Consider the following 14,624-nt stretch of genomic DNA (forward strand, 5'->3'; position numbering starts at 1 on the left):
GTACATTCATTTTATTAAAACTATTTTTTGTGAGATAATTGTAAAAATGACATTAATACAGATATCCCATCTTCACCTAGTTTCTTCCAATGGTAAAAAAAATCTTCCATAATTAGAGTACAATATCAAATCCAGGAAACTGACATTGATACAATTCACTCCTCCTCATTCAGATTTTACCAGTTTCACATGCAATTTTACCATTAGATTTGTATGATCACCACTGGTCAAGATATAGAATAATTCCATTACAAAGCTCCCTTCTGCTTTCTTTTTTTAATTTTAATTTTTATTGGAGTATAGTTGCTTTACAACGTTGTGTTAGTTTCTTGCTGTACAGCAAAGTTAATCAGTCATACATATATCCACTTTTTTTTAGATTTCCTTCCCTGCTATCCTTTTACAGTCACAGCCACTTCCCTCCTTAACCCGTGGCTACTACGACCCTGTTCCCCATCATTATAATTTTGTCACTTCAAGGATGTAATATAAGTGAATTATACAATATAACCTTTTGAGTTTGGCTTTTTTTTTTTTTTTTCCACTCAGTGTAATTCCCTTGCGATCAACCCAAGGTATGTGTACAAGAAGTTGTTCCATTTCTATCTTCATTTTTAATACGGAATTTTCATAAATGCAGTTATCTGGTTCCCAAGCCCACTTATCAAGAACTGACTATCTATCAGCATGAAAAGAGGACCCAAAAGGCATAAAAACTAGACTTAGCAATAAGAAAGCTCGGCAGTTTGGGTCTGCGCTGAAAATTGTCCCTGGCGGTGTATATATATTATTGTATATTCTGAAATACAGAGCTTGTTGAACAGATATCAGGCTCTTATACAGCCTAATTCTTCCTCACTTGTTATAACATGAACTTTGTTTTGGGACTTTTTACTCTAGCATGTAATTATATCATTTTGAACACTTTTATTTTTTTTTATTGGGGTACAGTTTTACAATGTTGTGTTTGAACACTTTTTAAATTATAAATTGAGAGCAAGGACCTGTCATATACTAAGAATGAAAATTTTAGATGTCTAGAAAATCAAGGCCTAGAGAAAAGGGACTTGCCCCCAAGATCACAAAATGGTTAAACACTGAAAAAACTGGGATGACAACCTGAATCCTGTCACCTACTTTACTGTCTCTTATTTTTAACTATACCAGTTCTTCAAAGATGTACATATAGATGCCTAATAATTCCAGTGAATTAAATGTCATCTTTATATTAAAGTGATAGGTTTTATGAGGACATTATTAGGAATTTTATTGTTTATTTAATACAGACTAAATGGAATGCCTGAGTATAACACACTAGATAAAACATGAAAAGGCATCAAAATGAACTCTCTACAGATAATGGAATTGAATCTTATTGGGGTGGGGAGGATTTTAAGTTCTAAAGTCAGTGTGTCAGACTAAAATTACATATTGAAAAAAAAATTACTAAAATTGCCCCCGAAGTACAATACGGATCAGTTTTTTTTTTTCGGCTGAGTGCCAGCAAAGTAGTTGGTTTACATTCAGGGAACAGGCACAAACATCTCTCTCTCTCTCACACACACACACACACACACACACACACATTTAAACATAATTACTCAACAAAGACAGAGGCTCACACAGTGAAAGGCACATGGGAAGGGAGACCTGCTTGAGGAAAGAGCAATTATGAAATTTCTCACTTATGCTCCCTTGCCCAGACTGTACGCCGAGTCTGAAGGCAGGTAGGAGGACTCCCTCTTTCACTGTTTTGTGTTTGTGAGTTACATATCCTTGATGCGACTACATTGTAGGTCAAATGGTACTGGTGGCCTCATCTCAAGCTCAAATGGCGGTCTCTTGAGGCTGATTCCAGAGTGGAGACCAACATCTCCACATTCCTGTATTTAGTCAGAGGTCATTCCTTCAACAAGTGCCAGTTTCTCTTACCACTCTCCCTTCAAGAAGTCACAGAGAGATTTAAACCTACTAAGTTTCACATAAATTTTCCCACTTAACCTTCACAATAATTCTCCAAAGGATTTCCCTAAGGGAAGGCTAAGTAAATTGCTCAAAGCCAGTAACAGCTAATTAGTAGAATTAGGTCAAAAATCCAAGTTCCCTATCTATAAACAAACTGCTCCTCCCTAGAAATATATGAATCTCAGAAAATAAAATAATTCTTCTAGGCTTCTTAGCAGCAAAATTCTGGATTACTGGCTTTGTTTTTTAAAACAGATTTCCTCTAATTTCATTTTGCATGATCTAAGATAAAAATTGTACTGCAATATTTACATACACAGTTCATAGGAATAATGGAAGGCAGCCTAAAGATTATGCTGAAGTAGGGCTGGGCAGGATAAGAGGAAATGATGGTTTGGGATTAAATTTCCCTTTTGCTATCTTTGCAAAAATTCCCTACACTGAGACCAGACCAGAGATATCACTACTGCCACCTGCTGGTTGGAAAGAAAAATCGTTCCTATGTCAACAATCTTCCTACTACTATTGTTAGAAAGTGGTAGTTTCTTACGTTTTAATCAGAATCTCCAGGGTTGAACCCTAAAATTTGTATTCTGGACCAAATCTCCATGGATTCTCATGCAGCCAGTCCATACACTGGGGCATTAGTATAAGGCTGTTACAGATAAGAGGTAATATTTTTCCTGTCACTAAAAATAAGGCAATTTAATTTGGCAAACATGGTGACCACATATGATGATGACACAGCTGTAATCTCAGACTACTATTCAGAGTTGAAGCTGCTTGAAAAGCAAAACACCAATACATCAGCAGGTGAAACAATTTTATTTCACAGTTGTCTTTAAAACCACAAAGACACTATGTTCTTCATATAAAAACGTTAGTTCAGATAACTATACTTTCTAGAAAATGATTATAGAGACGCTCTTAAAGAAAATGCACCCCATTATATGGTTTTGGTGAAGTTGCTTGGAAAAAACTCACATCTGGACTGATTCCTAAAACACACCATTCCACCATTCTGCATCTTTTGGTTCAAAGTATAGGTTATTGTCATCAGTACGTGTTCCTGCATTCTTACATGTATGATAATACATATATAGACTGGTTTATCATTTAATGTTCCATTGGTTCATCAGCCTTTTCTGCAGGTTCATCAGCAGGTTGAGTAGGCTTAAGAGAGGAAGAAAAAAGAAAATATGTAAAAAGAACACTTGACCAATATATACTTTTAATCATAAACATTACATTATAATAAAAAATTTATGAGAAAAGGAGTTAGGAGACATTCTGGACACTCAATTTTGGTTCACTGTCCTATTAAAATTTCTGAACAAGGGGTTTTAAAAAAATAGATACAATTTTACAGTTCTGGAAACCTAAGCATCACTGAACAATTCCAGCATTTCATCGTACTTTGTCTTGATCAAGAATAAAGGCTTTCCTTTTATTATCACTACTAGCCTTAAAATACTGGCACATTTTAGACATTCTTTTCCTCTTTAGCACTAATGAACACAGCAAAAATATTTTCAAACAAAGCAGCTGTGTGGTACTCCACTGCATTCTTCCCAACAGTGCTGGTTCTGACCAATTTTTTTTTTTTTTAGCAGTTAAATAATGCAAATCCTGCTCCTCCAAATACCAACAAGTTAAAAAAAATTCATGCTGTAGAGGAAATTCATGAGTTTTTTTTTTTTTCAATTACACAGCTATCAAATAAGCATCTACAAAAGCAAATGTGTACTCTAAACATTCAACAAAAAAATTCTAGTATTTAACCTGAGATTCACCAATACTTCTTAATCCTTTTCTCAATATTTGTGAAGAGCCAACTTAGTTTCCCAAGCTGGTCCCCAATGAATTTTCTCTCAGTCCCCACTCTGTTAGGATCTTGGCTGGCCCTATGACTTGTTTTAACCAACAGAATGTACAGAAGTGATGCTGTGTCAGTCCTGGGCCTCAGCCTTAAGAATGCCTGGCAGCTTGCACTTCTGAGTTTTTGAACTTTTGCAACCTCTGAGCTGCTACCCTGCAAGAGATACTCTGGTGAAGGAAAGGCCCTGAGACTACGTGGACAGAGGCCCAGCGATCCTAGCAGAGGTCCCAGCCTTCTAGCTGTCCCTCTAAGATACCTAGCAAGTATGAGTAAAGAAGACATGTGAGTAAAGCCATCTTGGATGTTCCAGCCCCACTCCCTCAACTGACTGGAACGTTTGAGAGACCCCAAATGAGATGAGCAAAAGAACCATCTAGCTGAGCCCATCAACCCACAGAAGTGAGAAACTGCAATAGGTAGCCAAATCACCCTTTTTGTGTTTTATGGACATCACTGACCCCTCAGTATTTTACTTTAGTCAGTTCTTAGTTTTCCCACTGCCACATGAATTATGAGCCTATCTCAATAATTAAAGACAAAAGTGGTAGATTTACACAGTCATGGTAGGAACAATAGAACTAAAGTCTCTTGCTTATAATAGTTATATACCTGTGTCTTTCTCTGTGGTCTTTCTTCAAGACCTTCCAGGAAAGGAGACACATCATCGTCATCATAAATCGTAAACTCCAAGTCTTTACCAACAATTCCAATGGAAACATTCTGAGGGGGGGGAAAAAAAGGGTAAAAATTAAAACTCAAGAGAATTTAGGTTGGAAAAATGCTTATGATAAAATGTTGGACGGAAAAAAGAGTAAAAATTTATGTAGCACTTGAATGAGACTTAAAAAATACTTAGGGAAAAAAGGAAGAAGAAAACTAGTCAACTTTTGTAATTTGCAGATTTAATATTCACTTTAAAAAAAAAATTTTATTTATTTATTTGGCTGCGCCAGGTCTCAGTTGCGGCATGTGGGATTTAGTTCCCTGACCAGGGATTGAACCCAGGCCCCCTGCATTGGGAGCACAGAGTCTTAACTGCTGAACCACCAGGGAAGTCCCTAATATTCACTTTTGATAATCATGAATAATTCCAAAGGTCTATGTCACCTAGAAATTTGCAACTTTGTTCATAATGGGAATGAGAAGACCAGTGTGAGGGAACAAACCACTTTGCTAGGAAGTAACCCTAACTTCTAAGAAATAATCAAATTTGTTTCGTGTGTAAGTTAAGACATGATAGTTCTTAGGGAAATAAATTTTGGGTTCTAAAGTGTTGAATTTAGGGGATTGGAACTATGTTCTACATGGAAAAATTAAAAAGCAATTCTTAAAGTGTTCAGTGAACGCTAACCAGTGCAAAAGAGCTCCCGTAAGATTAAAATTTCAGCAAAAACTTGAGGCATTAAGGATATATATAGGGCATTCTCTATGATTCGGTAAAAATGTGAAATCAGGAAGCCAGATACCTGAGCAAACTTTTCCAAGTTGTAAATGTCAACAGTCAACTGTATACCCAAATCTTAAAAGACAGTCATCTTGGAGTGATGACATTATAGGTATTTTAAACAAATTAAAACAATTTAATGTACTTTCCTAATTTTTTTGAAAGAATATTATTTTCATAATAGAAAAAAGTGTTTAAAAAGATTATGCAGGCTATAAAGTCTTCATATACATATTAAATATTAATTATCCATTCATTATAACAAAATGGATTTTATAATATGCTGACTGATCTCACTTTAGTTAATGATCATTAACCTCAAGGAGGCCTTTAGTGGTTGTTGTATTATACGGGTCCCTAGATCATTCAATCTCCCATTCCCTGGACAACTCTTTCTAATATTCTCCATTCTCCTTCCAGCTTAAAACCTTGTTGCTATTTCACTGAGAAAATAGAAGCAATCAGAAGAGAATGTTCACAAGCTCCCACAGTATCCACTCTTTTCTGTATCTATGTCCCTAGATTCTCTCCCTTCCTGTTACTGGGAATGAATAGCCCAATTTCCTCTCTAAGGCCTACCTTTCCACCTGTGTGCTGTTCAAGGTAACTGGTCTAGCAGTTTTTCTCATTTTTATCTTATATAAATGTTTTTCTTGATACTGGATTATTCTTATACCCATGCAGCAAACCTACTGTAATCTCTCCCATCTTAAAAAACCAAAACAACAAAAAACCCTTTTTTCACTACATTCTCTTCCAGCCACCACCCCATTTCTCTGAACCCACAACAGAAAATCTCTTCCAAAGGGCTGTCTCCAATTTCTCTCTTCTCATTTTCTCCTGACTCCTTTCCTATCAGGCTTTTACTCCACTGTTCCGTTAAGACTGTCTAGTCAAGTCCCAGAGACATCACTGCTAATCTAATGGTTAATTCTCAGTCCACATCTTCCATGGTCTATTGGCAATTTTTCATTCTCTTTTCTTTGAAAGACAGTCGGCCCCTCTATCTGTGGGTTCTGCATCCTCAGATTCAACCAACCATGGATCAAAAATATTCGGGAAAAAAAAAAAAATTCCAGAAAGTTCCAAAAAGCAAAACTTGAATTTGCTGTGCACTGGCAACTGTTTACATAGCGTTTACATTGCAATTACAACTATTTACATGCATTTACATTGTATTAGGTATTTTAAGTAATCTAGAGATGATTTCAAGTGTACAGGAGGATGTGCGTAAGTTAAGATGCAAATACTATGCCGTTTTATATAAGGGACTTGAGCATCTGCAGATTTTGTATCCAAGGGGGGGCCATGGAACAAATCCCTCCCCAGATTCCAAGGGACGACTGCAGTTTCTTCATTTGCTTTTAAGGATGCCTCATTTTCCAAGTTTTCCTCCCACCTCCCTCATCATCTTTCTCAGTCCTTTTTGCTGATTTCTACTTACCTCCCAACCTCTAAAGGGTAGAGTGCCCTTAACCAAGTCTTCAAACCTCTTGTCTAAGTATTCGATTCTTTTAGAAATCTAATCCAGGCCAGTCTCTAAATGCCATTTCTACACAAAGACTCCAACATTTTTAACTCTAGGATAGACCCTTCTCCACCAAACTCTAGGGGGTGAACATCTGATAACTGTTTATTCTATACCACCAAATGGACAAATAAGAGGCATTTCAAATCCTGTTAAGTCCTAAACTAACCACCTGATCTTCCTCCACAACCCTACCCCAAAACCTGTTCTCTAACTGTCTTATCCATCTCAGTAACTCATCAATCTCTCCTTCCTCTAATCCGGCCAAAAACCTGATTTTTTTTTTTTTTAAGCTCACACCCCACAACCAATTTGTTAGCAAACCTTTTTGGTTCTAATTTCAAAACATAAGCAAAACTGAACCACTTCTCATCATCTCCAACTCTTATGACTCTGCTCTAATCCACCACAATCTCTCACCTGAATTACTATAACAACCTTGAAACTATTTCCACCCATGTCCCCACTACAATCTGTTCTCAAAATGGCAACCAGAGTGACTCTTTTAAAACCTAAATCAAGCCATGGTATTCCTCTGTTCAAACTCTAACAGCCCACTTGGAGTAAAATCCAAAGCATCTACAATGGTTTATAGGACATACGCAATCTAGCCTCCATTACCTCTCTGACTTCATTCCTTCTCTTCCTCTTGATCACTGACTCTGACACTACCGGCCTCCTTGCTTCGAACACTAGGGACATTCTGGACTCAAGGCCTTTGTAATAATACTCCCTGGAAGAATACTAATCTAGACATCTGCATAGCTCACTCACTCACCTCCTTTAGATCTTTCCCTCAAATTTCACTTTCTCAGTGAGGCCATCCCTGATCACTCTATTTTAAATTATACCCACCACACCTCCTTCCTACACCCTATTTGTCACTCTTACTCCTCTTAACCTGTTTTATTTTTTCTATAGCATTTATCACCTTCTAATATCCTATATAATTTACTTGTGGGTATACTGTCTCTCTTCCCCCACTTGGATGTATGTCCCAAAAATGCCAAGATGTTTGTTATGTTTACTATATATTCTCAATGCCTACTGCCTGCATGTGGTAGGTGCTCAATGTACATATTTGTTAACTGAATTAAAAATATGATATTCCTACCTCTTGAAGAAATGAAGAATATTCTATCTCAGACATACTGCTTTTATTGCTTTATACTAAAAAGAAATGTTTAAAAATCATTTCAAAATCAGTCCCTTTTAGTGAACATCTTAAAGAGAGAGAATGAGCCAAGGCAACCAACTCGCAAATTAAAGAACTATAAGTATACAAACCTCTATTACTTACATTTATATGATAAATGATTAAACCGTAATGTTAGTATCTACAATTGGGAAATGTGATATTTACCTTTGTAGTTAGGTCCTGTTCTGCAGGAAGTGTCTCCCGTAAGGCACGCAGACCATGCTTAACCAGTTCATTCAAATTGCCTAAAATATAATAGATTAACAACTATTTCTTAATTCCATTTTCATGCTAGGCTTCTTTTATTTGTCAGCCCTATAGTCTGAAATCATGGTTTTAGTCACATACTAAATATATCATAATACAAAAACCCAAAAGTCTAAAGTTTGGCCATATAATCTTTTAATAATCTATTATTAGATTGCTATTATTTTATTTAATGAGAGGATACATGATTTTTGTTACTGAATTTACCCTTTTCTTATGCTAAGTTAAATCAAAATCCTGATTCACAAATGATACAGCTCAAAGTTTCATATAATGTATTCTGTGGAATGCTCACCACTGTATTTGCTCTTTATAAAAGGAGCCTCCAACTCCTTGTATGTGGCCAAGTACAACTATCCTTGTGTAGTTTTGGCCCTGATGCCAAAACTACACAAGGATACCACAAGAAAGTAAAACTACAGATTAATATCCCTTATGAACATATACACAAAAAACCTCAACAAAATACTAGCAAACTGAATCCAGCAACATTTATGTTTATGTAAACATTATAATACATATATATATAATTTATATTATACACCATGACCAAAAGGGATTTATCCCAGGAATGCAAAGCTGGTTTAATGTTCAAAAGCAATGCAATATACCACAATAGAATACAGGGGGGAAAAAAACCCACATGATTACCCCAATAGATGCATAAAAAGCATGTGTTAAAATCCAAGACCCTTGCATAAGCAAACTACTCAAAAACCTGCCCTATCAACACACCTTACATCTTTTACCTTTCTTTCCCACAGCTACACTGACTTCTTATTTATTTATGGAATACTTAATGCAGAATGTCTGCGTGGCTAAAAATAAGAATCTCAGAAAACTAAAAGTTGTAAACAGAACTTACAACTGGTAGCTAGTACAGTAGCTCTCAACTCTGGCTGGGGCACACTTACTTCAGACCAATTGAATCAAGAATCTTCAAGGTTAGGGACACATATTTATATTTTGAAAAAGTTCTACTGATGATTCAAATTACTGTGGTAGCCAGAGAAAGTAAAAGCTAGTATGTGTGACAGAAATAATATACACTTCATGGGCTTAATCTTTTTAAAAATTCTTTCTGTAAAGCAGATAGTTTTCTTCACTTAGAATACTGTATTTATTCACTACATAAAGACTGGAGGGGACAAGAAAAAAAAAATCACTTACACTCCATAAACTCTGACATATGTCTCTCCAAGTAAGTGCGAGCTGACTGAGAACGGGCTCCAATGGACATAGCTCTGCAGTCAAAATAGTTAGCAGATGGACAAGTTTGGAAAATGTGAGGGCCCATATCCTACAAAGAGAAGAAAAATACACCACATAATTCTTGACTTTGATTGAGCTAAAAATTAGAAAACTTCTAGTCAGTTTTTAAAAAATCATTAAAATATAACAATACTCTATGAACTTACGTCATAACCAGCAATAAGCAGCCCAACACCATATGGTCTCCGGCCATATCGCTGCGTTGGTATCTGAGTTTCTTAAACTAGTTAAAGAGCCTGTTCTAACAAGGTATAAAGTACTATCTTTATTTCCAAATTAAACATTATTAACAAAGAACTCTAGTTTCTTAATTGCTGCATAATCCACCATAAGAAGAAGAAAATAAAAGAGAAATATTTATTTGGCTTAGTATTAAAAAATGTTTGGCTATCCACCAAATCCAAAGTGAGTGCTACCAAAATGACTTTCTCTGACGTAAAGAATCTCATTCATTTTGGATATAAGGGGCAAGGATTTTTTGGGAACATCTAGAACCACCAATAAAAAGTTTTAAATCTCCTCTAAAAATGATGCTTAGTTTTTCTGAAATTTGGCTTATCTGTATCTGGAAAATATTAATTGCTTATCTATAAGGGCTGATAAAAGAGCAGCCCAATTTCTTATTTAGACCCATTCTTCCGTGGTAAAACTTCCTACAACTCTCCTTCTAAAAATTTTAAACATTCTGCTATTGAAAAATGACTAACCTTAAAGTTTTCACAAACTTACACATGTTACATATTATCATATTCCTAATAAGTAACGTAAGGATAAAGTATCAAAACCCTTTGAAGTCCACATCCATAAATGCTAAAATAAATGCATAAATAAAAAGGATACTGCTTCCAATTAGAGATACAAGACGAGACACAGGAAGAGGTCTGTCAAATACAAATCTGGAATCCAAACACTCCTGGCGCATAAAATTACTAAAAAAGAAACAAGAAAAATCAGTAATTTCAAATCACAGAGAGTTTTTCTAATCTAAATAATTTCATTTCTTTTTGCTTTCTTCCAGACATTTACATGAATTACATCCATACAAGGGAACCATAAAGACATGGCCACAAGGATGCATTTTTATACCAACTCTTCTTTCTAAATTTTAAATGACTAACCTTAAAGTTTTCATAATCTTACTATGTTTATGACTAAAATGTTCCTTAGCTCTAGATAACCTTTGTCTCAGAGCACTTTATAGAATAGAGAAGAAAAGGCTGAGCAAGAGAAAAAGAGCAATGTCTCTTCTCTTACCCTTCCCACCGTCAAGACAGTGCTTTTTTTCTTGAAAGCTGATGAAAATTTCCCCAATAGAACAAATACAAGAAATAGAATCCATAGTATGGCACTGTTAACATGTCCTGCCAACGTTACTTCTATCCATAAGCAGCACTCTAGAGGAGATACCAGACACTAGACTGTTGAGTATCACTCTTAAACCTGACAAGATTCAAGCAAGTATAACACAGGGGAAAAGGAAATTCATGCCTAACTATTAAAGCCAAGAGAATAAACAAGAAATGGATATGTACTTTTCTTTCATGCTGCTTTGTCTAGTTTATGTGTATGTCACATGTGATGATCAAATGTTGGCTGCAGGAACCAAGCTACTTGTTCTCTACTTTCATTTAAGTCCATTTCCCAGGGCTGTCTAAAACTGCATTGCCCAATGTGGCAGGTACTAATCACATGTGAATAGTGAGCACTGAAAAAGTGGCTAGTCTGAATTGAGATGTACCATAAGTACAAAATATACATGAAATTTCAAAGACTTAGTACCAAAAAACAATGTAAAACATCTCATTAATAAAGTTTTTATACTGATTACATGTGACACGACAATATTCTGGACAGACTGCGTTAAATAAAATGTTTGACGGCGCAACATATATTACATTTTCAACAGCTAAAAGAAACCGTCACTAATAATGCTGTCACTATACTGCTGACCTAAGAGAGCAGGGGGGTTCGCCAGATAACTTAAAAATTTTAAACATTAGCACTATTATTTGCCCTTAGTGTTTATATTCCTTCTTTCCTAATTAAATCACAGACTTAAGAGATTACTTTTGGCTAACTACCTCCCACCTCCCAACACACACACCAAAAGACACTGTGTTAAGTGTTCTACATGTTAGGCTATTTATCAGTAACCTTAGAAAAAAACACTAAAAAAATTGAGAGTTTAAGTAACTAGATCAATATCAGACTAAGTGCTAAAAGTGGGGACTAAAGACTGTGTGATCCCAAAGCCCCAGCTCTTCATTTACACAATGCCCCTCAACTAGAAATAATCTTTATCTCCTCTGGTCTCTCACAGAGATATACCTGTTACTCTCCACTTTCTACCTTGTATTATAGATATTCTACTAGATTTTAAGTTCCTAGAAGATGAGATCTATGTCTGATTCACTTTTGTATACCCTGCAGTACCCAGTATTGAGCTTTGCAAAAAATAAATGTCAAATGAATACTGATGTATTAAACAAAGCAAGGGTAGTTCAGCTGATCCTTAGAAACCTGACAAAAGTGTCAAGCTCTTCTCAGACCTGATATCAAACAATATATACTGAGTTATCAAGTAACACATTATTCAATGACTTCTCAAAAGCGTTAATATTAATATGATTAATTCTATTAATTAATACTGCAGTGATCAAGAAATGGAATACTTAGTAACTGACTCCAAATCCATTAAGGTATTCATGATCTTAACTTATAAGCACTCTGGCAGACAACTTCTTAAAATACCTGGATCTCTTCTAGAAATGTAATCAATTATGAATCAAAGGGATGTTTTTGTTTTCCACGATCATACTCACCATAACAATCTAGCATCAGCAGTAAGTCCCGCAATTGAGATACCAATATGGTTATCAACATGGAGAATTTTTTTCTGATGAGCTGCAAGTTCTGACTGTGCTCTCTACATAGAGACATTATTTAAGACAGAAAAACAAGTTTACAATTTTATTATCTATATAGTGAAACTTATATTTGACAGCTGTTTTCTAAAGGAAGAAGATATATTTACTGCTTTACTTACCTTCAACGCAACCAACACTGCATGGGTTTTCGATTTCAGACCAACTGTGGCTGAACCTTGTTTGACAGCTTCCATTGCATATTCAATTTGATGAATCCTGCCCTAAAACAAACGAAAAAAACATACCTTAGAATCATCTTACAAGACCCTCTTATATATTTAAAATTAGAGATCCCAAAAATCAGGTGAACACAGTTAAACTAGGAAACTTGGGACTTCCCTGATGGTCCAGTGGGTAAAACTCCAATGCAGGGGGCCCGGGTTTGATCCCTGGTCGGGGAACTAGATCCTGCATGCGTGCTGCAACTAAGAGTCCGCATGTCGCGACTAAAAAGATCCTGCATGCCGCAACTAGGACCCAGCTCAGCCAAAATAAATAAATAAATAAATAAATAAATAAATAAATAAATAAATAACAAACAAACAAACTAGGAAACTTACTTTAATGATACATTTAGGTTTCAGAAAAGTCTAAAGTGATTATATTCCATTTTCTCACTGCCCACAATCCCATAAGTTTCTAAACACATTGCAGCCACCAAAAACCACTTCATAGAAATAGTATAAAACATTTTACCTGAGGGCTCCAAACAGTGACATCATTGTCATACTGGTTGCGAAACTGAAAGTAAATGAAAAAAGACTTATTAATATGAGAACATTACAAATCCCAAATCTTAACAAGCTCTATCATTAAAAAATGTTCTTCCATCTGTTTTCATCTAACATTAACAAAAGACTGTTATTGCAACCTCATCGGAAGATTACTACTGTACTCAGCTGCAAACCAGTTTTACATTTACAAGGAGCTAGCTGGGTGGGGGAGAGCAGATCTAGATGGGACCTATCCTCCCAACCTATCTTCCAGTTCTAACACTGTCCATAGCACCCGCTTTAGGTTCAGTCAATTACTAAAGTTCCTATGTGTCCACTTACCTTCCTATCTTTGCTTATGCTCTTCCCTTATACCAGACCCTAATAAATAGTCAAAAGCATTACTTTTCCCTAAACTAGCTCAAATGTCTACCTCCTGAAGTCTTCTCCATCTTTTCTCCCCAAATCCCCAAACATACTCCCACCAGTTCTTTATCTACACGTCCCTTTCTACTTTATATTACGATTAGGGATATGCTGATTTATCTTTGAACCTTCACTGTACTTAAAACAGTGCCTTTGAAACATTCATACTGAATGAATGAACACAAGAATGTCCCCAGGAAGTTAGAAGTGGACACAAATAGCCACAGCGACAGACCCATTACTGCTTTAAGGACGGTATTAAAACAAGTCCACCAGCACAGTACTTGGGAGACTAATCATGGGGGTGAGCAGGCTGAGGGCTGGAATGGCAGACATAAGTCTGCAAGCCCTGAGCCCTATATTGTAACCCTGATTCCATCACTTCTCCTATCAGCTTCGGTTCACTCATTTGTAAAACTAGGTGACTGGACAAAGTGATTGAAAAGGGCCTTTTCTGATCGAGCTCTGAGGGAGAGATTACAGAGGGACCCACCTGGAAAATGAACGCGGTCCAGGAACCCAAACCCTGGGGTCAAGTCCGCACTTGGCAGTACAGGGAGATCTCAAGTCCCCATTTTCCCTTTCTCCCACACAGAGCACTAGGGGCCTCTCTGGACCGCTCGGAATCTATTCGACTGAAGGAAACTGAGGAGCGAACTCGGCTAGTAGTCCGAGGAGGTACTGTTCAAGGCCCGGTGGAAAGCGAAACAAACCCCAGGGAAAGGCCGCACCGACTACCGACCTCCCCTCTCCCGGCCAGGCCGGAGATGCTGAATCACTGCCTGAACCCTCGGCTAAGGTTCCTATGTCCCGTGGCCTCGGGCCGCTCTGAGGATGACAGGCGAGGCGGCTCGCCAACCCCCAGCCAGCGGACCTCTGCCCAAACCCAGCCTGAGCTCGGAATCCAACTCACCATGGTTCCGGCGCGAGGCTGGCTTCGGCCTCCTGAAAACCCGCGGACCGAGCAGCGCTGCCTAAACTTCCGCTAGGCGATCTACAGAGAAG

General features: G+C 36.9%; 1 protein-coding gene across 1 annotated transcript; it reads right to left on the reverse strand.

Annotated features, from left to right (window-relative positions):
- Positions 1–2,778: 2,778 nt before the first annotated feature.
- On the reverse strand, positions 2,779–14,623 carry PSMA1 (proteasome 20S subunit alpha 1). The gene is made up of 10 exons (XM_068554922.1): positions 14,533–14,623; positions 13,177–13,221; positions 12,600–12,701; positions 12,376–12,479; positions 10,394–10,482; positions 9,700–9,770; positions 9,452–9,581; positions 8,180–8,259; positions 4,454–4,564; positions 2,779–3,138 (listed from the first exon to the last, which is right to left on the reverse strand). The coding sequence occupies exons 1-10, from the start codon at positions 14,533–14,535 to the stop codon at positions 3,082–3,084; spliced, it is 792 nt and encodes a 263-aa protein (XP_068411023.1). The 5' UTR covers positions 14,536–14,623; the 3' UTR covers positions 2,779–3,081.
- Position 14,624: the final 1 nt, after the last annotated feature.

This window comes from Eschrichtius robustus, chromosome 11 (assembly GCF_028021215.1).
Source record: "Eschrichtius robustus isolate mEscRob2 chromosome 11, mEscRob2.pri, whole genome shotgun sequence".
NCBI classification, from domain to species: Eukaryota; Metazoa; Chordata; class Mammalia; order Artiodactyla; family Eschrichtiidae; genus Eschrichtius; species Eschrichtius robustus.